The following is a 27,348-nucleotide window of genomic DNA, read 5'->3' as shown; positions in this document are numbered from 1 at the left end:
ATAATATTTATTTACTAATCTTAGTTTAAAATTTTAAAACAAAAGCTTGATTATAATTTTTTTAGAAATATTAGTCTACATTTTATTTATATCTTCATAAAATTGAAACATTCCAATCATGTATCCCACATTTTAAATCTGGATAAGAATACATTAGTCAAACAAGTTCATATGGTCCACATAGTCTCATCAATACCCCAATTCAATAAGTTATCAATTCATTTTTTTAAGGACAACTTAAATGTATCAAAATACTACCATGGCTAATAACATAACATTTTGTTTGATTAAAAAACACATACACACAACTCTACATCCTAACTATTTATTAAGTGTACATTTGAGAGTAATTTAAAAAAAAAAAAAAACACTTTTATCATATTCAAAATCAATACATTAGATTTGTTACCATTTAGGGTGAAAACACAGAAATGAATCAAAGGTTTGTATGATTGATTATAGGAGTAGGCTCCAAAAGAATTGGTTAAATTGGGATTTAAGAGTGAGTATTGATGGGAATATATAGAAGAGAAAGAAGTAAATTAGATTTGATGTTATGTTAGTTTAGTTGTTAGATAGTGTGTTTGGTAAATGAAAGGAAACCCCTTTGGCCTTTTCCTTACCTTTCCTTTGGAGGTTTGACTGTTTGAAACACTTGAATCAAATTAGTGAAATTATTATTGTGTTTTTAGAGTTTACCAAATTCCACATTCCTCGAAACCTCCCTTTCCTAATCTTCTTCTTCTTCTTCTTCTTCTTCCCTAATCTCTCATTCTATTCATTCATTCCGCCATTGAAATTTCTTCAATCTTCACTCTCTCTCTCTCTCTCTCTCTCTCAAGATCACAACAAATCAAAACCAAATTCAAAATCAGATCAGGCCATGCAATCTTCCTCGGTCTTAATTCTCGCATCCGTCGCTAGTTTCTCCGTCGCAACCCTTTTCCTCTTTTGCATCTTCTTCATCTGCAAACACTTCAAATCCCATCATCCAACCACTCGTCAACGCCAAGTCCGCCACCGCAATATAGATCTCTCCTCCGTCACCGTCGATGAGAGCGCCTCCTTCGATTCTTCCCTCCGAATCTCCATGGCTGAACTCCGTTCCGCTACCAAGAATTTCAGCAACGATTTAGTCGTTGGCGATGGCTCCTTCGGCCTCGTTTACAAAGCTCGTCTCTCCTCCGGCGCTACCGTCGCCATCAAGAAACTCAATCCTGATGCCTTCCAAGGATTCAGAGAATTCCGAGCCGAGATGGAAACTCTAGGTAAACTCCGCCATCGGAATATTGTTAAAATCTTGGGATACTGTGTTTCCGGCTCCGATAGGGTCTTGATCTACGAATTCATCGAGAGAGGAAGTCTAGATAATTGCTTGTACGAAACCTCATCCGACGATCAGGATTCCGATGGCTATTTGGCCTCACGGCAGCCATTGCCATGGGATACCAGATTGAAGATCATGAGAGGGGTTGCTAATGGGCTTTCGTATTTACATGGCCTTCCTCAGCCCATTATTCATAGAGATATTAAGGCCGGTAATGTCTTATTGGACTCTGAATTCGAGGCCCATATTGCTGATTTTGGCCTCGCCCGTATGATTGAAACTTCTAACTCCCACGTTTCCACTCAATTCGCCGGAACCATGGGGTATATGCCGCCGGAGTATAGGGCTGGAGTGACGGTCGCCACTGTGAAGGCTGACGTGTACAGTTTTGGGATTTTGATGTTTGAAGTTGCTATGGGCCAAAGACCCAATTTGCCCATGTTGTTGGACGAAAGAGAAGTGGGCTTAATAGAATGGGCTAGGATTTTAGTGGCCCAAAATAGGCATATGGAAATGGTTGATGCGACTATTTCCAACGACGAATTAGTGGAGTCTAATGTGAAGGAGTATTTTAGGATTGCTTGTTTGTGCACGAGTGAGAAGTCTAAAGAAAGGCCTCCTATGTCTAATGTGGTCGAGTTGTTGGATCGGATTTGTGACATGAAGTTGCGCGACAATGACGAGTATCAAGATAAGCTGGATGAGTAGTTTTGGCAACAACTGCGATATTGGCATTGGCATTTCGTGTTGATGAGATGCACCACCAACATTTCAACTGTAGGGAATGTAAATAGTGTGCTGAGCCAATTATTGAAATAGGTCCAAGTGTAGAGTGATGTTATTAAGTTCGTTGTTATTTCTTTTCTTTTCTTTTTATAAATATTGGTGAAATTTGAATTTTTCAATCACAATCTTAATCTAACTTAAATACGTTGCTTAATTTCTATGGGACGATTATAATATTAAATTTACTTTTACTCATTTTCGACCAATGACTTATTACCAAGTTTTCAAGTTTTTGAAAATTTTATTCCACCCAGGTGCATCATTATTCACCATAGCTTTCAAGCCTTTTTGAGTCATCATCAACATATTATGGAACAAGGGAAGTTAAATTAGGTATAATTGTTAAATTGTTAAAATGAGTATAGTTTAGCTGATTAAGACATTAAACTCCAACCATCCAATAAAAAGTTTGAAGTTTTTATGGTCAGAACGAAGAGAAATAAAAACAAAATTGTTATAGATGGTACAACAAACGATGGTTGGAAGCTCCCGAAAAGGAAGAGTATGGATGATGGACAACTCCATTCAAGAACAGGGAGAGAATGAAACAAGGGATATTGATTGAGATAGAGAGACGGCGAAAGACGATAATGAAGGGCAACAACAAACAAAAGATGCAAAGAAGAAATAGAGAAGTGAGAATGAGCACAACGATGAATGAGAAACAAATAATGAAATTATTTTTTGGTTTAGTTGGGGCTGAACCAATGAACTAAACAAATCAATTCTCTTGAAAATTCAACTCAATCCAACTCTTGCGATTCACAGTCCTAGGGTAAAGATTCCTTTCACGTTTTTAAGAGAGCAGACAACCATTCTACTGCACCCGTATAGGTCTGCTCAACCAAGTTTCAAACAAGGCAACTAGACATACAACAAAGGATGAATTGAGAGGGAAAGACAGTAAGTCAAAGGCTAAATACAAAAGGGAACTACCGACAGAAACCAAACGACGGTCAGAAGCAGAACTATCTCCAGTTGATAAATGACGCAACAGGAAGCAGTGTTAGTAATAAAAGTAAGAAGGAATGAATCATAGTTTCAACGTTTTTATTATGTAAATGGAACCTCTAATAAATGAAGGTACAGAATTTTAGCAAGGTTTGAATAGGTAATATGCTCCAACTGAATTAGAATTACAGACTCATAAAAATGGGGGGAAGATTTTTATATATAACTGAAAAACAGTAAAGTATTGCAAGGAGCACACACACTTGCATGGCAATTAAGTGTAACAGACAACAAAACTCTCATGAAGACTATAAGATGAATTACATGATGTAGATACATAAATTACAGAAAATGGAAAAATATAGCAACATTGACCTCGTACATCGCGTCATTCGAGATCTATTATCCCAAAATTTGAGAGAAGGATCTTTACTTGATCAACAAAGTTCGAACCAGTTGCATACTCAGTCAGTAATCCAACAGCGAAGCCAAACATAGCCCACCTGTTTAGTAAAAAACAACCAAGGAAAGTAGTGAGGTATCACCCATTAACAGTAAACGGAACAACTGATATCTGATAGTATAGCAACTAAAGGTATTGAAATGACTAGACAACCCAAACAACCTAACCCAGTAAGTGTTGGGTTGTGTTACTTTTATGGTTGGGTTAAAGATTTTCTATTTGTTGGATAGGGTTGCATTACTTTTGTTCTGGAGTTGGGTTAAAGTTAATTTTTTCTGTTTTCGTCTGTTTGGATTGGATCTCGATTAATACTTTTATTTATTAACTTTTGTGTTGACCCAACCCAACCCAACCACGTACTAATATTTGACTGACTATGGATGGATAATTGTGAATTTTCAATGTTTTTCTTTTAGAATAGTTACGTTGTTCGCCTTTGTCCAAAGTTTAGTTTAGGATAGATATCATGGATATTTGATATTAAACATTTAAGTTTTACAAGATTTTAATTATTATTCATGTGTGGCCGATAAAATCAAGTATTTTAAATTAATAAGAATTTGACAAACTAACCCAATGCAACTAATATGAATCGACCAAACATCAAATTATTGCTTAGATTTTATTTAAAAATTGTGATGCAATTTAAATATTTTTCAGTTTTATTTTTTTAATAACATTTAAGTAGGGTTAATTTAGCCCTTTCACAATAAATTAGGATTTTATTGGGAGGATATTTAAGTCTTGCCTTTAGGTTTTTCAAGTTAGTTTCGACAATTGAAGTTTTAGAGCTTTTCTATGAATAGAAATTGATGATAGTCTTATCACCACCTTTTTTAAGTTTGATCACCTTGAGTGAACTAGTTCTCCTTATTTTTTGATTTTCGATCAAAAGGTAATTCAATTCTAGTCCTTTCCTTTGGATTGTTGTCAAATTGATTTGGGATTTTAGAATATGATATTGAGGTTCACTAATTGAGTTTCTAATTTTCAAATATTAAGGTTTTCAAATCCTCTAGTGATAGGGTCTTCATATCATTTGGAATTTGCTATCAGAGGTTCACCAATAATTTGATGTTTCGGTTCATATCAACCCCTCCTCCTACTTTTGAAGGATTAATCCTCAAATCCAAATAAAAGACTTGCACAACAGTCTTAAAGTCATGAGATGTCAAAGGTCAATTGGTTTCATCTTCTAGCGTCAACTGATTCCGATTATAATCTTCTCTCCTCAATTGAGTGCACTTCCTGATCTTGAACGTAATGCTAACTGTATTTTCTTAGTTCTGAAACGTGTGATTGGTCCCGAGGCAACACAAAGACATACCAGTTCATATCATCTTTGAATTGAGGTTTTAAATTAACTCGAATTTATAATAGAGGTGGGTTCCTAATTTTCAAATCATAGGTTTCCATATCACCAACCCAACTCGAATTTTAAGAGTTGGGTTGGACATCTTCGAAAGCCACCTCATCCCGTGTAAATCCCTACTGACAACTATGACACCCAGTACATTATGGAACGAAACAAAGGTACACATAGGGACTGTTTTTAACTCAATCAGATGCAAACCATGAATGCTCAAACAGAGAAAGTGTTGCAAACGACTCTATTTGAAATGAATTGGTTATCCATAAAGATAAAAGAAAGAAATGGAGTTTTGGCACTTGAACATAATCAAAACTTGCAACTACAAGCAAAAATTAACTGGGGACTAGTCAAATAAGTTTTTGAAGCCTTATGGAAGTTGACACCACAGTGTAGCTTACTTCTACAAATCAAGAAAAGCCTTTGACCTGATGGTTAAACATATACAATTTAATAACCATTTCACTTTTAGTACTCTCTCTTAAAAATTAAAATTTTATGCTTGTATTCTCAAAACTTATTTCTTCTTTTTAGTGCTTCAGAAATATCATAACGAACAAACAAGAATAAATCCCGTTCAAATTTAAGCAACCACAACAGAATCAAAGAAAAAGAAGAAAAAAAAAGGATGGGGAAATGAAATGGACCTTCCATTAGAAATTTCATTCTTCCCGATGAAGCCAAAGAACGGTCCCTGATCAGCTTCATCAAGCTTCTTCTGCTTAAAATACTCCTGAAGCTCCTTAGCCTTGAGCCGCTGAAACTCCAATGTGATCACATTATCCGACGGAGGGGATTGGGGGGGAGGAGTAGGCTTGAGAGGAGGCGTCAGGGAAGGGGGAGAGGGCGGGGAGGGGTCTCTGAGAGAAGGAGCGGAGGGTCTCCGAAGAGGGCCTTCGGTCTGAGAGCTTCGAATGGTGAAGAGGAAAGGCTTGGAGGAGGAGAATCGGAGGGAGGATGAAGAAGAAGCTGAAGAGGAGGTGGAGGCGGAGGAAGAAGCGGCAGCGGAGGTGGCGGCCGGTGAGGAGGAAGTGGAGGGGATTTTGATACTGGGGAAGGGGAATGAACAAGCCCCAGACATTTCAGAAAATTGTGAGTGGAAGTGAAATGGAAGAATTGAAGTCAAAAGAATAAAAAAGAAAAGAACAAAGGATGAAAAAGGGATTTGGTTTAAGAGAAAGGGATTAGGATTTGAGGAGGGGATATGTTTGGTGTGGATATGATGTCGCCAAGTTTCAGAAAAATACAAGCCATTGATCAATTTTCAGCCTTTCAAACTCTTTTTTCTTTTTTATAAAATATCATTTTGTGAAGTTTTAAAAATTATTACATTTTTCAAAATTTTAGAGACGTGGAACATAATATTTAAAAAATTTAAGTTTAACAATCAAATTTGTGAAAACAATTAGTTTCTTTGAACTTAAAATTAATTATATAATCAAGTATTTTGAGATTTGGTGCTGATTTGTGTATGGATTTGCATATTTTAAAGTCCATAAATTTACTAAACATAAAAAGTTTTAAGAACTAAAATTTATTTATATATTTCCTTTTTTAAAAAAGTAATGATTTTTTGAAAATGTTTGTATTCAAAATCATTGTATCAAAAATGGTTCCATGGTCTAGTGGTGAGGACATTGGACTCTGAATCCAGTAACCCGAGTTCAAATCTCGGTGGAACCTTTCCTTACTTTTAGGCATCTTTTATTTTCATATTTTTTTTATAATATAGTTCAAATTTTCTGCTTACCATTATTGTAATTTCCAAATTATTGAGTATACTGTTCAACTATTTTAAATTTGGCAATATTTGGGTTTTAAAGTTTAATCTACTCAGTGATTTTAGGTTGGAATTTGAACTAATTCTTATTTGCTGCCATTTTTCAATAATGTTTTTTTAAAAAAAATTATACTAATGAGTAGAATAAATGAGTATTTTATTGTACGATCTAGTTAATCGTTATGTCTTAATTAGTTGAACCAAGTTTAGATTCATGTTTTAATGAGTTGAACCAAGTTTAGATTTACCTTATTGATGTATTTTAAAAACTATTATTGAAAGATTGGCTGCCTTTGTCAGACTTTCATGTAGGAAAAATCAATCTAAATTTTCAATAACTCATAGCAAGTAGCTTTACTCTCTTCGTTTTAGTAGAAATTGGCCGAAGTTGTGGCAATTTCAAAAGTTTATAATTTAAACTTCAAATCAAAGGTTAAAGAGCTAAAAATGAAGAATTTGAAGGATAGTTCAATGACATTTTACATCTCAAACTGGAAAAGATATGGCTCTCACTAGCCAAAGTCTTATTTGGCCCGCCGCTTATTGTTCCGTACAAGCATATTTGCCCAATTTGAGCATAGTTTGGCCAATCAGATTCTAATTACCATATCAAAAAGTCTAGGGTTTGAAACTCAGCCCCAAAATCATTAGAGGTAAAAAAAACTATTTATCAAATACAACACATCTCTAAATATCTCAACAACGGTAAGATATTGACCACCTTCAACATAAACCCTAACGACCTTACTCATAAAAATTCCTTTATTAATTTAACCAAATGTAAAACTTTGATCTTAACCTATTCAAGGAAGAAATAGAAAAGTCTTCCAATCTATGACAAACTAGACTTTTTTTCTGCTCTCAATAGGAGCATTAAATAAGAAAAAACAGAGCTCTTATGGATATACCCATTGCATATAATTAACTTTGTCTTAATCGCAATCAACCAACAAAAGCCCCTAATCAAAAGCTTCTTTCTAAATACTCAACAATAACGAAATATACCAAAAAATAAATTGTTCACATAGAGAGAAAAAGCCACGAAAGAAACAGAGTATAGTAACAAAGTAGAAGAAAAAATTAAGTGACGATACACAGTAAAAAAGCAAGAAAAAGTGCTAAAAATTGAAGCTCATCCACGTGAATAGAAAATTACAAAAAGAAAAGAAAAAAATAAAAGAAAAACTTACTGAAAAAATCAGCACTACCACCACGAATAAATGATCACCATGAAGAACATGGGAACCAACAAACTTCTTCCGATGGTTCCTCCATGTCTAAAATCTCTGACACAGTTTCCCTCTGTCATGAAAATTTCTCGAGCCAACAAGTTTGATTTGATTCAAGTCAGCAGATCTTTGAGGATCTTGAGCAAACGTCACCAATTGTAAAAATGGGTTTTGAATGAATTACATGATACTGCATAAACACCTTCGTTTCCCCATATCGTTTTCATCATCAGATGCATTTATTTCACTGCATTTAGGGATTAAGACACAAACTTAAGATAGCATGTATTTCAGTAATATCCAAGCAACGGAGTTGAATAGTGATTTTTGAGTAAGCCAAGTGCTTCATCAATTTATCTTATACTTCATTAAAACAAGGGTTAATATCAGGCTCCGGGAGCATAAGGATAGTAACAATTAGATCTCCATGTTCTGAAAATGGGTTAAAAAAACACGTCTTTCATTTGAAAAAGCTTACAAAATGTGCTGAATGTAACTTTCTGTTAACTTGAACAAAATTAGTATATACAATGCATTTGATATTTGATACAAGGACAAATTTGATATAAAGTCAAGATGCAAAACAGTACAGTTTGTAAAATTTTCAAACTACACCTACAATAGAGAACTGCAATCTCCATTCAAACTAGGCTTTAAAGTGGGTGAGGTTGCCAAGCAGTTAGAAGTTAGAAGTGACCATTATAATAAAACAATGTATGTCATTTTCAGAAGGAATGATGTGATGAACATTGAAGCTATATGGGACATTGGCTATGATAAAGAACACATGGAACTATATTCAAGCTTCTTCTATAAATTGGGTTTTAAAATTATGAAGTTTTCATACCTTGGTTCAAATTCTTTGACTTCAGCAAGCTGACTTCCACAAGTATCTGTCCACTGTACTTTCCTTCTTTCTACATGACTAGAATCGCAACTACCCTTTCCTCCTGTTGCTTCATTTCCATCAGCATTACGAACAGAATCTATATTAGCATCTGATGTTTTTTTCAAGCTACTTTTAAGCACCATTTTTCTTGCAAGATTATCCTCATCTGAACTAGGAACATGATTCTTTCCATTGTCAGAAATAGGAGATGTTCTTAAACTGTCTTGGCGCTGTGTAGTGGCCGGTTTCTTCAAAGGAGGCGGAGTTGTTGGCCCTGCAGGATTATGACGGAAGCAGCGACGAAAGGAGGGGGAGGCGCACCTCCAGGAAATCCACGTCTTTGTCGAAGCCAGCTGAATGTTAACGTCAGGGTCTCGGTCCACCAACAATGGCAACACTCTCATGGATTTATCTTCGCTCTTCTGACCCAAAAGAAGAAGAGACAAGCTACTGCTATAACCAGAAGCTGAAGAAGAAAAGAACCCTCCCCCTTCTAATGCCAATAACATCAGTTGTACTCGTCTGGGAACCTAAATAGAATTTCAACAAAAATCCCTACTCAGAATATTATGAGAATCTTCATTAATCCGTCTATAATTCATATACAGAATGGTCATCATACCTATCACCAATGAAATTTTTCCTTGATCATAAGATTAATCTCTGGATGGTAAAATTTCTTTCTGCCGATCTGTGCAGATTGGCTGTATGTTTAGAACAAAGTTAGAATGGTTCTAGTTTCCAAGAGCATTTAAATACATACAGAAACCATAATCCGATGATCACGAGGCACACAAACAACATATTCCTACGAAATTTAACTTAAGAAGAAAACAAATCACCATCTTTATGCCTTCATCAGTCACAAATTACTCTACAAAGTTCTCCACACTTATCGCCTAATAATGTACCAACAAGAATTAAGAGAAAAAATCCAGGATGTGCATAAAGTAGTATATTCAATGCACAAAAATTCTGTCAGAATCGTAGTATGAACTATAAAGACAGCAGCCAATAAAAACATATGAATATATGATACGAAATTCATCACTCAGCTACAGCTGGACATTTCAACATTCTCTACTATTGAAATCTAACCTTTAATATATTGCTTAACTCTGCTAAGTTTTTGGATCCAGCCGCGATTTCATACGGTGAAGAGAATTTTCAAATTATCAATTATTGATGAAAAAAAAATCGAAACAAATTCATTGCAGCTACGAAGTATAAACAAGGAACAGACGAATTAATAAATAATTTAACTAAATAAAATTAATCGGCGGAAGAGGGAAAAAAATAAAAATAAAGAGCTACTACTACGCCGTTATTCTATTCTTCACGAAACTCGATAAGATATATATATAACTTTCTGCTTTTCTTCTGAAGAACTCTCAAACGCATCCAAAAACTCCGATAACAAATTGAAATCTACAATCTCCTGCGCAAAAATCGGAAACAGCTTCAAACAAAAATAAATCCTCAACACGAACATCTCACTGGCCATAACCACTCAGTTCACGAACTCTAAATTACAGCCATTTCAGAATTAAAAAAAAAATAGCAATTATGTTCCAGTTGAGAAGATCAGTATCGATTAGAACGATCAATTATCAAACAATTTATAAGAAAAAATGCGGACTCACTTTCTTCGAAACAAACAGAAATTGGAAGAGGGATCCATGTGATTCGATATCTGGGGTACTAAAAATGAGATCGAAGAGAGAGAGGAAGAAAATGGTGGTTGTACCTGAGAGCAGATTGGAAGCGAGTGAGAGTAAGGCGAGTTAATCGGCAGCGTTTGGAAAGTGAAATCGGGCGGTCTGACGATTTTGGTCCTGAAAATGGCAGTAGAGATAAAAATCGGCGAGGAATTGGGAGAGAGAAGAGAATATTTTAAAGAATAGAAGAAAGGGAAGGGAAAAAAAAAAGAGTCAGAGCCGTCTCTGGCTTACATTATTTTAGGGAAGACAAAGATGGTGACTCTCAGGCGCATGATAGTGATGGACCCCATCTATTATTTTCTTTTTTATTTTATTATTAACTTTTCTTTTGAAATAAAAAAATATTAATTTCAACTTTTCTTTTTCCGAATATAATTAATGATACTGTGATACGAAACATTAATTTTTATCTTAAATTTATCAATTTTGAATTTCCACACTACATTTATAATTTATTTTATTTTAGTTCCGTGAACTTAAACATGTGTTATAATTTTCATCTATCATTAAATTTATAGGGAAAGTTTAAGAGAAATAACTACGGGGAAAGCTCATGGAGCTGAATGTAACCAGTAAGTTCAAACACTTTGGAACTCAAGACACGTGTCCTCTCACATTATCGATTTTTGTATTTTAATATTAAATTTGGAGTGTTGATTACAATATACATTAAACTTAACTTCATTTTATCTAAATTCTACTTTTGCTGCCGTGGTTGTGTCTCCCTGCACAATCCCTTGTTGTGATTTCAAATTTTATCTTAAAAAATCTCACTCCCTCCACAATATTACATGAAAAATGTATTATTTCAAATCTTATCTTCAAAAAACTCACTCCCTCCACAATATATAACTCTATCTTATTTCCTAGCCCTCATTTGTTATCTAACAAAAGAAATGCAACAAACGTGATCCAAACTTTCATTCCCTCGACAATATTCCATGAAAAATGTATTATTCTTTTTCTTTTCTTTTCTTTTTTTATGTAAATTTTAAATTCACATATTTACTTACAAAAAAAATCATGTGAAAATTTTCAGTCTTTTTTTATTTCTACAAATGTAGTGAATGTTATTGGAGCAGTGAACGTCGAGATATTTTTTTAACATTTTTAGTGTGTTTATTATATAGTGTCCAGTGCCTCCTATGTAAATTTTATGGATTCGCCACTGGTGGGACCCATTGGACATGAGTAAGCTTGGGGGAATCTAGAAAAAAGCTTAAGAGCACCCATGGAAAAGCTTAGATTGCTCAATGAGACTCATGCGATAGGCTCGAGAGGAGCTCAAAGGAACCTAGAAGGAGATCTCCAGAGGAACACCTATAGAGGAGCTTAAAGAGCTCAATAGGGCCCATGAGGCATACTCAAGATGAGTAAGAGAAGAATGAATAGCCTAACCTCGTAAGAATGCTCGCGAAAGAAAGAGAACACGTAAAGAGCGTACCTTTAGAGCAGTACCAAGAAGAGTTGAGAAGACCCACGATGAAGACCTATGAGCGATTGAATGTGAAACCATTCAAATTCTATATGAAAGAGAGTGTCACAAAGATAGCAAAGCACTAATGAGTCTGTTATAATTATAGTGTAAAAGGGATTAATTATGTGCCCTCGAACACCAATTTCGAATCATCATTCTGTTTAAAATGACCCTAGGTTATTGGTTGACGGTATCCATGAATTAATACTCTACTACTTTTCTATAGTCTAGTTAATTAGAAAACAAAACTGACTTGAGCTTCGATGTGTATATGACTACACACCACACCCGTGCTTACCCTCTTTTGTCTTGCAAGTATTCAGACCAAACTTTTGTAAAACAAACTTTACGATTGATCTAACTTTTGGCATTGATGCTAAAGTAATTTTATTTATAAGAAAAAAAAAATCATGTTTAAAATCTATATGTGTGTTCTCAAAATGAAATTAATAGAGAGAAAACAATATTAGATTTTTAAAAATTTTAAAAATGTTGTGTGATTAATTTGTGGGTTGGTTAAACTTATTTTGATGCAAAAAAAAATTTATTTAAAATGTATGGGTTTATGAAGAATTATGCATTTTTGTTCAAATTATTTGGTAAATAAGATTAATATTTTAATTTATTTTGCTATTTTTAAAAATATCTTATTTTAAAAGCCACTTTATTTAAACCAACTAGTTTGTTTTTGCTTTTCACTTTTGAAGCGAAAATTATGTCTTCAAGCATCTCTTACTTTAATATCTACTTTTTATCCCTGTTTTAAAAAAAAAAAATCTAAACTAAAATTTTAAAAAAGTTCTTTAATTTTTTTTTTTTTTTGTTTTCTTATAATTTAGCTAAAAATGCAACTCATCTACTTAAATATTGATAAAAAAATCACGATAAGAAAATAAAAAAAAAATACATAAAACTAATATATTATCAAATATGACCTTAAATTTTAAAATTTGACTCGATTCTTAAAACAATGACAAGTAACAAAACAATAAACTTGCAAATAAAAGACGAGTTTATAAATGGCTTAATTTCAAAAACTATCCCAAATATCTCTATAACTGTATGATATTGTCCATATAGCATATGCACTCTCGTGACTTTGTTTTGGGTACCATCTCAAAAGATCTCATACCAATAGAGATAGTTATTCTCACTTATATACTAAAGATCGTTCTCTTATGTAACCAATGTGAGAATTTGATCCACGTAACCAAAAAGAATAAAGAAAATGAAATGGTTAGTAAAGAGTAACAGACATATAGTGTTAATTATTAGCGTGGAAGAAATGGATGATTGTAGTGAAGCAATAAAGAAATTTTATTAAAAGAAAATAGGAAGTGGGGGAGAGGAGGAGAGGGTCAATCGTCATTTCCGATAGGGATTATTTATTTTAAATTCTCTTTCCAATAAATGGAGACAATTTTAATAATTAATCGACACCAAATAGTCCAACTATTTTAATACGGTCGCCTTATGTTTTCATTTAATTATTACTCATTTCCAATCCCTTTTATTGTTGTTATTATTTTCATTTTCATTTTTCTTCTTTTACAAAACCCTCTAAGCAAATGTGGTATCGAGTTACACGAACTTTGATGCTTAAATAATCAAGTGACATAATTTTTAAAATCTTATAGAGTAGTGTCATTGATCCATACAAGACTCATCGTTTGACTCGTGTTAAGGGCCTTACAAACTATTTTGTACATAAAATAATGTCAAGATAACAATGGACAAATGATACTTAGTTCAACTTGTCTATTACCCTTTAAGTGAAAAAAAAAAAAAGAGTTGGTTCAACCATTTAAAAAATTGGTTAGACTTTACTTTTTTCTTTCGATAACATGCAAATTCTTTAGATTTCTTAGACATAGACTCGCCCAACCTAAGCTCCATTAAAAAGTGACCCTATCATAAACTTTAAGTGATTATCTCACTAATTTTAAGTAAAGCATATGACAAAATGATTAGAAGTAGATTAAGAGTTAGGAAAAGGGAATTTTGAAAGAAAAGTTAGGGATTGTAGATTAAAAAAATTACAAAAATAAAATAAGGTTAAATGCCTTTTATGTTTATTTATATATTAAGATTATTTTATTGTCATTTAAAATAAAGGCAAAGGCAAAATTGAAAAACACATCATGACAAAGTTATATAATTAAAGTAATTACATCAATATACTTTTATATATATACGTAAAGTTTAGTTTCAAAAGAATATATATTTTATATATACAACTCATTGCAGGACATAAATTTAGTTATATATATGCTTTTTTTTAACGGAAATAAAATATTTTTTAAAAGAGTATGAACAAAAGAAAACGAGGCAGTATAACTAGAATTTAATTGGTCACCCATAAAAGACTAAATAAAGTGATTGCTACCGTGTACGAAGGCTAATTTTCATAAATATAATAAAAACATCCAAATATTTATGATATGTGTAACAAAATAAAAAAAACGATCAAACTGATTATTTCTTTTAAATATTTCAGGTTTGTTATTTCTTTCTGTCTTCTTTCTTCTCTTTTTATTTTGTATTCTTTTTAAAATTATAATATTTGTTTTCAATCAATCATAAATTTTGTATTTTTTTGTTCAAAATTGTGTACTAATTTAAGATCGTGTATCAAATATAAAAGACTTTGGTATACATGATCTTGAACAAAAACCATTGGATATATATTGGTACATGCACTAAATATATTTGTTCAAATCTAAACGAATCTTAGTACACGTGTACCAAATATATTACGAGCATTGTCAATTAATCATGTGTTGAATGAGACATTTTTTGTGTTTTTCATTGTGATCGGTGATTTTTTTTTTTTTAATTGTTCTATACGGTAGAAATATTTTTGCCGATTTGTTATATTTTTTTTAAAAAGATCCTTATAAAAATGTGGATGAACCTTACATTTTATGTCAAAAATGTCTTTAAAGTTTCAAACAAAATATTCAAAAATACCCTAAACTTCTAAAATGAAATAAATAATACATTCCCCAATTTTTTTGGATGGAAACCATTAAAGTTTTATTTTAAATTTATTTTTAAGCTAGAAAAATATTTTAAAAAATATTGTTGAACTAAAAAAAAAGTTTAAAAATGATCGTGTTTTTTAGAAACTCTTACTAAAACAGTTGTCTCTTAGTGTAACATTCATGTACCTAAATTTGTTAGTTTTAACTTCTGATTTAACTAGAGCTTTAACTAAGAGGCATAGAGAAACCTATAAATACCTTGTATCACATTAATATTTACATACACAACAAAACTAAACAGAAATAATACATTGCTCCCAAAGCACAGTTGACGTAGGCATTTGTCTTACCACTTTAAAACGTTGTGTGTTCATCTTTTTCTTCTTCCTCTTCTCTTCATTTCACCATCATCTGAATGAAACCAAAGAATAAAACCAAAAATTACAGTAAAGAAAGAAAAAAGAAGAAAGTCTTGAATTTCTGTAAACAAAGATCTACACGCAAAGAAAATGAAAAGTAAAACACAAGTACAGAAAGAGAAACTATTACTACATGCAAATAAGTGGTCTCTTTGTGTCCATACACGTGGTAACCCCTTCAACATTGGTATATAAACAAAAATGGTTAATACCATTCTACATCCCTATTTTCCATATCTCCCTTCTTCCACACTTCTTATTCGCCCTTTCTCTTAATTATTTGGCCCTATTTTCCATATCTCCCTTCTTCCACACTTCTTATTCGCCCTTTCTCTTAATTATTTGGACACTTGTTTACCTAAACTAAATAAATAAAATTATAAATTTTAGATAAGGTATATAAACTATAATAAGAAGAAAGCTAATAAATAAATCACTTAGATGTGCTTGTTAGTATGTTTAGTAGTTGTGAATACCTATTTTTGGTAATAGAAATCATTTTACAAAGAGAGAAGGAACAAATAAGTGCTTTTATTAAATTTGATAGGTTTGATTGGAAAGTGTTGAAAAATAAATTTTGAGTTGGAGAATAACTTTTGAGTCATAAAATCTCATTGGCATGCTTCTATTTAGGGGAACACCCAATAAGATTTTGAACCCAAAAAAAATCATTTGTAAAATTGGGATTTCATTAATTACATGTCTGCCCCTCTCCTTTACTCTTTCTTCTAATCAATTAACATTTAATGCTTCCGATTCACCTTTTTCCCTTCATGCCCTACGCTACCCCTCTATTAACATTCTTACATTTAATGTATAATTTCACAACCTCTCACTTCTTCTTGTTTTTTTGTTGGTTCAGCCTACGTTAACATATAAGTTATCAAAACAATTAATTTCATTCCAATGATAACTAAAATGTTATAATAGTTGAAAACATCGGTTCAAATAACCCTTTGTGTTCCTCGCTAAAAATGACATTTTTCCCAAGCTAATTTCTTTTTTTTATGGTTTACTTGCTTTTACGTGAAAGAAGATTTATCATGTGCAAACTTTATATTACCTATAATAAATGTTAAAATTAGGAAAAAAAAGAAGTTAATGTAAGAAGGAATAACATGAAACAAATACTAAAGCATTGCTCTTGTTATTCGATCTTTGAAAGTTCAAGAAAAAAAAAGAAGTGAAAGAATAAAAGATAAGACAAAGAATGAAAACATAGACATTATTAAACAACCATTTTATCCGAAAAGCAGCAATGAAACATAATTATTTTTATGTTATCTATAGCAAATCCGTAATAGAAATTGAAAGCAAACAACTCATCACATACTAATAAGTTAAGAAATGTAGTTATGTGGGTATAAATAATTAGTAAACTCCAAAGTTTCATGTAAAATCAAAAGAAAGGTTTGTGTAAGATTTGACATTTGTGAAATGGAAATGAGTCATGACAAGGGTTAACAGTTTGATAAAAAGAAAGAAAAAGGGATTAATTCAATGAATGCATGAAGAACCATTATTTTGTCCCTAAGGGAGTTCCTCTAGGCCACTTATGGCTTTGCATAAATTGGACAATTTTGAATCTTGTCTTTGTGGGCCCAAACAAGGCCCAATAGACTTTATCTCTCCTATTTATATATATATATAGAGAGAGAGAGAGAGAGAGATTAATTTAAAAATAGCTTTATGTATTTATCAATTATCATCCCAAGTTCCAACAATCTTTTTGGTTTGAATTTAAAAGCTAGAGATTATCATCTTCTTTTAATTAAAGACATACATAGTCTAAAATGTATATGGTCACCCTCACCCTAAGTCAACCTGACCTTAAAAAGTGAAAGTTCGCTCATGGGCTTACACCATATTGGGCTTGACTCTTTAGATGAAAGCTTGAGGTCAAATTTGAGTAGACCCATACGACTAACCTATTCAATATTACTTATCAAATTACTTGAAAATATGTATGCACATTTTTAAATTACTAAGTGAACTATAATTAAACTTTATTCAAATTTGTATTTGTATTTAATTTATTGTCTTTTATATATTAACTAAAAACTAGGATGTGTTCAAATATATTTAAAAGAGATTTTTAAAAAGTTTATTTTGTTTTTTATTTTAATTGTAGATATGAGAATAATCTTAACCACTAGTTCCTGCTAAAACTATTTGGAGCTTTTGGATTTTAACTTCTCTAAAAAAAATTGTATCCTTCCTTGGCCATCTCAATTTTATCATCTTCACATTTGTTTTAAATTTAAGCTTTTGTCAAAATTTTGGATTAGACATAATTTGTTGCAATCAGAATCATATATATATCAAGATAATTACGTTATAATAAATTATAAATTATACATAAAAAAATTAAAATAATAATAATAAGAAACCTTTTTAATAATAACACAATATTGAAAATATTTATTAAATATAGCAAAATTTATTTTCCATATATTTATCTATCACTTTTGTTAAAATTAGTGAGTGGATTAGCTGGAATTTAATAGAAGGTAGAATTTAAAAAAAACAATAAATTTGAATGTTTACTGTGAAAAATAAATACATCTTGACAATCTTGAATGATCTTTTCGATTTAAGATGAGTATAACTCAATTCGCATAGTAATTATATTATTATCAAGCTTTAGGTGGTAAAGTCCAATTATTTTCCCACGCTTTAATACAATTATGTTTGTCACAATATATAATATTATTAATTATATATTAATTAGTTCATTATCATTTTCTTTACAATTCCTTATGTAAAAATAATTATATATTATTTTAAAAAAGTATTTAAATATTAATTTTATTTAACATATAATAAGATATTTAGCTTTAGTTTGCATATTTTTGTATGAAAAATTGTTATGGTTGTATATGGATATACAGGAGAACTTCATTTTCAGTGTAAAAAATAAATTTAGCGTATTAAAAAGAATGGTCCTTTAATTTGTTTAAAATATTAATTAAATTGTCTTTAGATTTATACATGGAAAGTCTAAAGTGGTAGATTTTAAGATGGTGCACATAAATAATTATATGAATACATAGTACATAGTTTCTTAAAGTTATTAATTGTGGAATATTATTATCACATGAAGCCCTATATTTGTAGGACACGTGGAGAGTTGGCAACGAACTTTATGGGATTCGGGACAACAGAATCCCAACCACAATCAATTTCAAAACGATCTTCATTATTATTATTATTATTATTATTATTATTTAGGTTTAAATGTTAGGGAGGCAATTTATATTGTATGTTGTCAACTACATTCTTTATTCCAAAATTGCTTTTCCAATTTTGTCAATCAAATTGTGTAAATTCATAATATATATATATATATATATATATATATATATATATATATATATATATATTCATTTTTAAAATTTGAAGTTTAAAAATGCATAAATATATTAGAAAGAAAGATAAACATTAAGAAATATAGTGTTTTATATAATAAGTTTTGTTAAATTAAAATATGTATTATATAATATATTTTAACTTATATGATGTCACAAAATAATAATCATACAAATTATTTGACATAAATCAAGTTTTTAAATTTGTTCATGAACGTTTATATTCAACTTAGGTAGTTACAATTAATTCTTTCTAACAAAAGATTGTGAAGAATATTTTAAGACGCTTGCATAAGCATTTTTGTTAAAGAAATAATCTTTAAAAAGAAGAAAAAAATATTTTTTTTATAAAATATTCTTCACAATCTTTTTTATAAAATAATTTTAAAAAATCAAATAAAATCTTTTTCCTATCATAATATTTTTGACAAACTTTTCTTCATTCTAAGTTGTTGTGAAGACAGACCCACTAATATTCTAGCACTTCAAATTTGTAAATATATTGTTTAATGTGTAGTTTAAAATGTAATTTAATTTTTGAATCTCTTACTTAAACATGAGTTACAAGTAATTACACGGATAACACTTTTAAAAAAGAACAATTAAGTGTGTAATATTTTTAAAAAATTAAAAATATAGCAAAATATATTCAACCACATCACGGACTTCTATTAGTTATGGTGATAGGTTCATATCAACATTTAACTCTAAGAGTTTGATCTAAATATTGCTATATTTTTTTGTTTACATTGTGTTCCATCTATTTCTTAATTTTAATTAATTTTAATATTTTTAGATGCATTTGACCTTCATTCTTAGTTCATGTACTCTAACATGTGTATTGTTTTTTTTTTTTTTGCTTTTTTAATAGGATTTGTATAATCTCAAATTTCTTTAATATGGTTATATTATAGGGGAATTCTTAAAAATAGTAGACTTTACCAAATATTTACAAATTGATAGTAAATTCTATTATGGATAATCGTTATATGCTCGCTATTTGTATGTTTAATATAATCCAAAATTTAAGCTTATAAATATTTTAATTTATTTTGCTATTTTAAAAAATGGTCATAAAGTTTAAACTTATTATTTATTTTTAATTTATGAATTGCTTCTTTTAAAATATTTACTTATTGATCTTATTTTTTCATATGAATTAATCGGCCAGATGTTTTTCTTTTCAAAGTATATAAAACTGTCTAAAAACAATTTAATCTAAAATTTCCCCAACATTTAAAATTTAGCTAAAAGGTAGAAATTGTTGTTTTTTTCTTCATTACTTGAAAATATGTTAAAATACAAATCAAATACAATATTGTTATTATTATACAAAACGATAAAGAAGTTTCCCAAAATATTACAACTATATATTTTTTCCCTTCCAAAATTTAAACATATTCAAAAAAATTGAATTTTCCTTTGGTCTATATAAAATTAGATTTTGTGATTAATTCACTTTAATAAACTGTACTAACTTTAACAATGTGACTTTTAATTTAGTGAAATTTTACCTTGTTTGCCTATCATATACATTGATGTCTACTCATTAACTTTTATTTTTATTCATTTTTCACAATAACGTTTCCTTCAACTCATTAAAAGCATCAATCAAATTAATAGTTTGGTTTTTAGTTGCTCATCATCTTTCACTGCACCAAACTTTTGTTGGATCCTCAATAATTGAACCTCCTATCACTTCATCTTTAAACAACATTTGTAACAATTAATTGTATCAATTTAACTTTACTGAAAGAGAAAAAAAAAATGCACTATAAAATTGTATCAATTAAATTTACAAATTTTTTATAAATGAATCGATGATTTAGACCTTTTTGTTGTGGTTAATAAGTTATTACATAATACTCTCTATAAATTTGATGCTCCATAACGAAGCACGTGTGTTTTGTGATTCTTACAAACGTTTAGGCAAAACGAAGCCAAATATCATAAGGGAAAAACTTTCACGAAAAAAACATGTGAAAATCCAGATCATTCTATATGTAGTTTATGTTTTTTATGTATACATTTTGGTAGATTTTTCAAAATTTATATTATTTTTACAATTTTAACATGTACAAGTTTGTATATGAATCATATCTATACAAAAATGGATGCATTGATTTGACGTGTACCAATTTTAACTAAACAGACATGTATCATCGACGTCAAATTTCACCTATGATACTTACATTTGAACAGTCACATTCAATCAACGAAGAACCTAATAATTTAAAAGACACGTAGATTGTAGATTGTAGAAGTTGGGTCCACCAACAAAGTACAAAATAAACAAAATAGATATTTACTAATAATGTAGGATTAAAAAGGAAAGAAAAGATTCCTTCTAACCCATTATATAATAAATAGTATAGATTTAAATTTTTGGTAAGATAATTTATTGCTATTTTGTTATTAATACTACTAATTTAGATGTTATACAAATGTATTTTATATCTATATAAATATTAACCTATAAGTTGACTGTGTCAAATTAGTGACAAATGTGTGTCATATTTGTGAACTTTTAATTTTGTATGTAATTAGAGTATACTAAAAAGAAAATATTTATAAATTATGATAAAATTAAAATTTGATGGACCAATATCTACCAAATATTATGATATATGGATAGAGATGTATACAAATTTGTTGTATTTTATAAATAATTTAGATTATTATTGGTTTGGAGGTGTTTTACAGAAGGTAAAAAAGAAGGTTGGGAAAATAAAAGAAAGATGAGAAGTAGAGGGAAAGAGGAAGTAAAAGAGTTGTTAACACACTATAAAGTTTAGAGCGATGGAAGTGGGCCCCCACTATTAGCCCAACTAAGAAATCGTGGGCATCAAAATCTTCCCACGAGCCCTTCATTGCCCAACTGACCTTCTTCTTCTTCTTCTTCTTCTGCCCGCCTCCCTCCCTCCCGTTTCCATTTTTCATTTCCTTAAAAAATTAAAATAAATAAATAAATAAATAAACTCTGAATCTCAGCAATTACACAAAAACGCCAACTCTCTCATTCAATATTAATCCATACCCATTCGAAATCCCAACTCTCAGCTCCTCCATTTCAATTCAACCTCCCTCTTCTCTCTCTCTCACTCTCTTTCTTCATGCTTCCATCCATTTGACGGTATGCCTTCTTCCTAATTCCATTCTATTTCCTTTTTTTCCATTTGTTTTTGCTCTCCTCAACTCTGATTCCTTTCCGCTTTCTTCAATCCCCCATGGATCTGTCTTTCTTTCTTTCTTTTTCCTCAATTCTTTTATTATTTTGGATCTTCTTTCTCTATCTAGATCTATTTCCAGTTTAATACCATCTTTCCTTTTACCTTGATCGCGCTTTTTTTTCTTTCAATTTTTAATTTTCGTTTTTTCCTATTGGATCTGTTGTACTATTCTTCACTTGTTCTATTCGGTTTCAATTTGTTACTAATGTTTTTGTGTAATCGGTGTGAGTTTTATGTTTTTTTTTTAGTTTCTCTCACTTGATGCTGTTTGGATTTACAGTGTATATCGTTACTTCTGGTGTAAACTATGGAATTTGTGTAGATGTGATCCAATTTTCATGGAAGCTGAGGGATAAAGGTTTTTACCGAAGTCGTATTAGGATTTTTTTTTCCTTTTTGGTTCGAAAATGGCTCCATCTAGCAAAGCTGACAAGAAAGCGGCTGTAGATGCAGCCGCATGGATGTTTAACGTTGTAACTTCTGTTGGAATTATAATCGTGAATAAGGCTCTCATGGCTACCTATGGCTTCAGTTTTGGTAATTGTTTTCTTCATCTCTTCCGTATATATATATTTTTTTCTGTTTATACGTTCCTTGAGTTTATCATATCTATTTCTTTTAGATGTAGAGAGTAGGGGTTACGTACTGGAATTATATATGGTTGCTTAAGATTATAGTGACATTCTCTTATTCTCAAGTTTGGCCTATGATCTGGTATTCTCTGTTTCCATTACTGGTCTTATCATCTCCTGTTTTAAGAAGGTTCCTACCATCTTTAGTAACTTCTGTTTGTTTTCTGCTGCTGTCCATATGATTCCTTAAGAAATAATAACACTCTCAAGTTTCATCCTTTGTCTAAATTTGTACACTTTCTTGTCCTTCTTAAGGCACACTTCTAATTCATATCTTCAGTTCTTCCTAATTATGGAATAGAAAACGTAACTGTAATTTGTACTGAATATACATGGCTATAATCATAATAAATAATAAAATAATTATAAATAATAATGATTAGGGGGTGGGAGGGGGTAGAAATGAGAAACTAATATGTATGTGTATAAATGTCCCTATTACAAAATTATTAGATTATTTAGATATGTCCTCCTGAACAACAACCAAGGTTATGAATAGAATGATCTCCAGGTGGCTCGACTGTAAAATAGGTTGGTTGCAAAATATGAGGGAGGGAGGCTCAAAATTAAAAGATATAGCTGATTTTTATTGCATAAAATAACTGGATATATGTTTTTGGAGTTTTCTGAAACTTTACATTTTACCTAAATAAAGACATCTCACTATATTATATCTTTTCTAGGTTAGCTTTAGCTCATTTACTTTTTCAACCAAAAGTATGTGATTGAAAATTGGTAGAGAACTATGTCGTGTGGTATGGATCAAACATCAGGCAGAATGCGCTTGCACACTAATCATGAAGAGAGGTTAATTGATGCATTGAACGACTGAGAGTTTTACCGAGTATAAAACATCTTAGTGATATTGTTAGGAAACATATAACTCCCTAAGTGATCTCATTATTAATCTTGTTGATGTTGTGAACTGCTTCCTGTTTGAAAAAGGAGGGGAAACTAATAAAGAAAAAACAGTGTTGCTTTGTAATTCTGGGAATGTTGTATGTATATAACTGCTTTACTGCTTTGAGCACTTTTTGTATTAAAGTTCAATGGCAAATTGTTGGAGTAGGTAAAGCTTAAAATTTATTGGTAAATTGCCATTTTGTTATTGACGGTTTACAAATATAGCAAAATTTTATTGTACGCCAATAAGAGACAGCAATAGAAATTGATAGACTACTATCATCTATCATTGGCACACTGTCGGATCATTTATAGACTTGAAAATATTTCTTACAATTTTTTCTATTTAAAACAATTATAATCTCTTTTGGTATTAGGACTTTTGGTTCCTTTAGTTTAATGTTAAAAGTTTAGTCACTTAATTTTCAATAAATCTTAAAATTAGTTCCAACAATTTGTTTTCGTTGATTTGTTTCGAACAAAATTTAGTCTCTACTAGCACTCCGTTCATAAATTGTGAAAACATATTCATGTAGTGTCTTCTCTGGTATGAAAATAATGTCATTATTTAACCAATTTTGATCAAAATTAACCTTGAGGGTCTAAAATTAAAGTTGATTGAAAGTACGAAGGCTAAAGTAACTTTACTGAAAGTATAAAACTAAAACTTGAAAGTAATGGACTGAAATTTAACCAAATTTATTATTATAAAAATTTGGTGAAAAGTCTCTATCCGACTGCTCTAGTTTGGTATTGAAACAAGAAAAAGTAGCTATGGGTCTGAACCACTAAGTTTGAAGTGCGATTGTGTAGTTTGATAACTGGTGGAGGAAAATTGTAGGTCGTAATAGTGATCATTACATTTGATTTATGTATTCAGAATAGGCTGCTCGTTGGTCATTTGTTTCTAATTATGTATACATCAATACCTTGCAGCCACAACTTTAACAGGTTTGCATTTTGCGACGACCACCTTGATGACTGTCATTCTAAGGTGGCTTGGTTATATTCAAGCATCCCATCTCCCTCTACCAGAGCTTCTAAAATTTGTACTATTTGCCAACTTTTCCATTGTTGGAATGAATGTCAGCCTGATGTGGAATTCAGTGGGATTTTATCAGGTAAATTCAACTCTTCTCTTCTCTTTTCTTAATTTGATTATCATTAACTATTCTCAAATTTCGTATTGTTCTTTTCTGTTGTCAGATTGCGAAGCTAAGTATGATTCCTGTCTCTTGCTTGTTGGAAGTTGTCTTGGACAAGATTCGGTACTCCAGAGATACGAAGTTGAGCATTGCAGTTGTTCTCTTAGGTGTGGGAGTATGTACTGTTACTGATGTCAGTGTTAATACCAGAGGCTTTGTTGCGGCCATTATCGCCGTGTGGAGCACTTCTCTGCAGCAATATGTGAGTTATTCACATTCCTCTAACATTTATATCTAATTCTTCTGTTTCCAGAACATGCTAATGGATTTCGTCGTTTGTTGCATAAAGCATAAATATCATCCTTTTCTTAACTCAGGCTCATTCCATTCCTTAAAACAAAAACAAAAAATGGCAACATTGTTCCAAATTTCCTGTACAACAATAATGACTTTGTTACAACTTTGATGTGCAGTATGTGCATTTCCTCCAACGGAAGTATTCGTTGAGTTCCTTCAACCTGTTAGGACACACGGCTCCAGCACAGGCAGGCTCCCTCCTAGTGGTCGGACCCTTTCTCGACTACTGGTTGACGACCAAAAGGGTAGATCAATATGACTACAATTTGGCCTCTACTGTAAGTTATTGATTACTTATATTCTCAAATTTTGAGTATCTTTTCTCATTTTCAAAATCATTATAAAACATGTATTTTGAGGGATTAAGGACCGGTTTAGATTGGCTAGAGAAAAAAAGTAGCTTTTATTTAAAAACTCTTTTAATAAAAGCCGTTAAAAGTGCATTTTGAAAGCATCATTTTAAACACTATTTTCAAGAGTCGTTAAACCAAATACACCCTAAAATCAAAATTGTTTGAGTAATTTATATAAATGAAAAGAGTGATTTTGATGATTTTATTTAAAAATCATTCCCAAACGTATACTTTATATTTTATTGTTGATGAACTTGGTTTTACTCAGCATATTCTATTCCCCATTTGGGTGATTTCACAGATTTTCATAATTCTGTCATGCTCCATCGCTGTGGGAACCAATCTCAGCCAATTTATCTGCATAGGCAGATTCACAGCTGTTTCATTCCAAGTTCTTGGGCACATGAAAACAATCCTTGTTTTGATCATGGGATTCTTCTTCTTTGGAAAGGAAGGGCTTAACATGCAGGTGGTTTTGGGTATGATCATAGCTGTCATCGGGATGATTTGGTACGGTAATGCCTCGTCGAAACCCGGTGGAAAAGAACGTCGGAGCCACACGCTACCAACCGCTAGACAACAAAAACATGGTGGTTTAACAGATTCTGCTGAACATGATGGGAAGGTCTAAAGCAGAGTTTGGTTCATCATTGCCTTCCAAAAAGAAAAAAAAAAAAATTTAATTTAATTTGCTGAGTTTAGAAATTGACGATCTCATCATATTTCTCATATTTATTCATCTCCCCCATTTCTCCCTAATTTTCATTATTATTCTTTTTTTTTTTCTCCTCCTCACAGCCATTTTGTGTAATTCAGGATAGGGAAGAAAGTGTTATTGGAATTTTCAATTCTTTCTTTTTTCTTCTTCTTCTTCTTCTTCTTTTTTTTATTTTTATAAATTATTATCAAAATCACAGCCTACTAATTTTCTTCTTTTAGTTGAAGCTTTCGGGGGCGCTCTCTTTCCCAACTCCCATCATCTTTTATATTAAAATCCTATTTGGATCCATCAACTTTAATTATTCATTTTGGTTTCTAAATTTTGGAAAAGCTTTCATTTTAACTGTGGAACATTTCTAAAAAGTGTTTTTTTTTTTTTTAATTTCTACTATTTGCATCTTAGTAACTAACAAAATGGTTTGGTGACTTGTATAGGTTTCTATGACTTGATTACTAAATAAGTTGTGTTAAAAAATCTACCATTCTGATTTTTTTGAAAGAGGTCGCCAAACAATTTTTTATTGAAAAATTAGAAAGTTATTTTTCATTTCATATTTTGGTCTTTTACTATTTTGCCTTGGTTGAGAATTTGAGTCCATTTAGATTTACGTTAAAGAGTTAACGAAATTCTAATAATGGTGGGACTAAAATAAATTCTTTATAGAAGTTTGGGGCTAGAATGAACATTTTTAAGGACAGATAAAAATTGGGTAAGATCCAAAGTCGAATGAACATTACCTATATGCAAATTAGATTTGATTAATTATTTCTTGGCTTCATCTAACAAATACTGGTTTTTAAAAATAAAATAATAACTATAATAAGGAAAAATAAATTAAAGTTTAAGCTTTTGATTGTTTTTTTAATTTTAATTTAGTGAATTAATTTAAACCATGGTGCAATTATTAGTATAACATTGGCTAAATAAAATAGTTATGTATTACTAAACAAGTTTAAATGAGGAGATACCTTTTCAGATTATAAAAACAAAAGAGCAAGAGAAAGTATGAAGATTTTCTTACCTTTAGTTAACGAAGCTTCATGCATAGCTGGCTGGCAAGTTCTTGAGAACCCTTCATAGTCTTTTGTCCACAACTCTTAAAAGAAAATATTTGTGATTTTTTCAATCTCACCTTTGGTTACAATCTATTAGTATCTTGGAGGAAATTGTTTGCAGCTAGGAGGTCTTTTGATGCTTCTTGAAATGATATTCAGCAAAAAGGCAATATCAATTGGATGTTTCGT

At 31.0% G+C, this 27,348-nt stretch overlaps 4 protein-coding genes and 1 non-coding gene across 14 annotated transcripts; 3 read left to right on the top strand and 2 right to left on the bottom strand.

The window, feature by feature from the left end:
* The first annotated feature begins 657 nt into the window (after positions 1-657).
* LOC101222159 (putative serine/threonine-protein kinase) lies at positions 658-2,304 on the top strand. The gene has a single exon (XM_004140912.3). The coding sequence runs from the start codon at positions 884-886 to the stop codon at positions 2,033-2,035; it is 1,152 nt and encodes a 383-aa protein (XP_004140960.1). The 5' UTR covers positions 658-883; the 3' UTR covers positions 2,036-2,304.
* An 835-nt stretch (positions 2,305-3,139) lies between these two features.
* Positions 3,140-6,093, bottom strand: LOC101221919 (light-harvesting complex-like protein OHP2, chloroplastic). The gene is made up of 2 exons (XM_004140911.3): positions 5,544-6,093; positions 3,140-3,567 (listed from the first exon to the last, which is right to left on the bottom strand). The coding sequence occupies exons 1-2, from the start codon at positions 5,975-5,977 to the stop codon at positions 3,453-3,455; spliced, it is 549 nt and encodes a 182-aa protein (XP_004140959.1). The 5' UTR covers positions 5,978-6,093; the 3' UTR covers positions 3,140-3,452.
* Positions 6,094-6,507: 414 nt separating this feature from the next.
* TRNAQ-CUG lies at positions 6,508-6,579 on the top strand. Its single transcript has one exon. It is a non-coding gene; the product is annotated as a tRNA-Gln (tRNA).
* Positions 6,580-7,636: 1,057 nt separating this feature from the next.
* On the bottom strand, positions 7,637-10,743 carry LOC101221691. 10 transcript variants are annotated; one of them, XM_011658324.2, is made up of 5 exons: positions 10,438-10,724; positions 10,112-10,232; positions 9,417-9,498; positions 8,753-9,324; positions 7,637-8,152 (listed from the first exon to the last, which is right to left on the bottom strand). In XM_011658324.2, the coding sequence occupies exons 4-5, from the start codon at positions 9,301-9,303 to the stop codon at positions 8,086-8,088; spliced, it is 618 nt and encodes a 205-aa protein (XP_011656626.1). In that variant the 5' UTR covers positions 9,304-9,324; positions 9,417-9,498; positions 10,112-10,232; positions 10,438-10,724; the 3' UTR covers positions 7,637-8,085. The 10 variants fall into 10 exon arrangements, with proteins under 10 accessions (XP_011656626.1, XP_031743626.1, XP_011656625.1 ...); XM_031887766.1 differs by having other exon boundaries at positions 10,140-10,232; XM_011658323.2 differs by having other exon boundaries at positions 10,542-10,724.
* Positions 10,744-21,605: 10,862 nt separating this feature from the next.
* LOC101221215 (UDP-rhamnose/UDP-galactose transporter 6) lies at positions 21,606-26,247 on the top strand. The gene is made up of 6 exons (XM_004140908.3): positions 21,606-21,896; positions 22,274-22,530; positions 24,465-24,649; positions 24,735-24,935; positions 25,147-25,308; positions 25,685-26,247. Exons 2-6 carry the CDS (start codon positions 22,401-22,403, stop codon positions 26,012-26,014), a joined length of 1,008 nt encoding a protein of 335 aa, XP_004140956.1. The 5' UTR covers positions 21,606-21,896; positions 22,274-22,400; the 3' UTR covers positions 26,015-26,247.
* The last annotated feature ends 1,101 nt before the right edge of the window (positions 26,248-27,348 follow it).

This window comes from Cucumis sativus, chromosome 6, assembly GCF_000004075.3.
Source record: "Cucumis sativus cultivar 9930 chromosome 6, Cucumber_9930_V3, whole genome shotgun sequence".
NCBI lineage: Eukaryota > Viridiplantae > Streptophyta > Magnoliopsida > Cucurbitales > Cucurbitaceae > Cucumis > Cucumis sativus.
The sequence above is the reverse complement of the archived record's forward strand: the minus strand, read 5'-3'. Positions and strand labels throughout refer to the sequence as shown.

Coding starts and splice junctions, on each gene's coding strand:
- LOC101222159 (XM_004140912.3), top strand. CDS start 884: ATGCAATCTTCCTCGGTCTTAATTCTCGCATCCGTCGCTAGTTTCTCC.
- LOC101221919 (XM_004140911.3), bottom strand. CDS start 5,977: ATGTCTGGGGCTTGTTCATTCCCCTTCCCCAGTATCAAAATCCCCTCC. Junction 3,568..5,543: donor AATGAAATTTCTAATGGAAG/GTCCATTTCATT, acceptor TTTACTAAACAG/GTGGGCTATGTTTGGCTTCG.
- LOC101221691 (XM_004140910.2), bottom strand. CDS start 9,303: ATGTTATTGGCATTAGAAGGGGGAGGGTTCTTTTCTTCTTCAGCTTCT. Junction 8,153..8,752: donor GTCAAAGAATTTGAACCAAG/GTATGAAAACTT, acceptor CCCTAAATGCAG/TGAAATAAATGCATCTGATG.
- LOC101221215 (XM_004140908.3), top strand. CDS start 22,401: ATGGCTCCATCTAGCAAAGCTGACAAGAAAGCGGCTGTAGATGCAGCC. Junction 22,531..24,464: donor TACCTATGGCTTCAGTTTTG/GTAATTGTTTTC, acceptor AATACCTTGCAG/CCACAACTTTAACAGGTTTG. Junction 25,309..25,684: donor ACTACAATTTGGCCTCTACT/GTAAGTTATTGA, acceptor GTGATTTCACAG/ATTTTCATAATTCTGTCATG.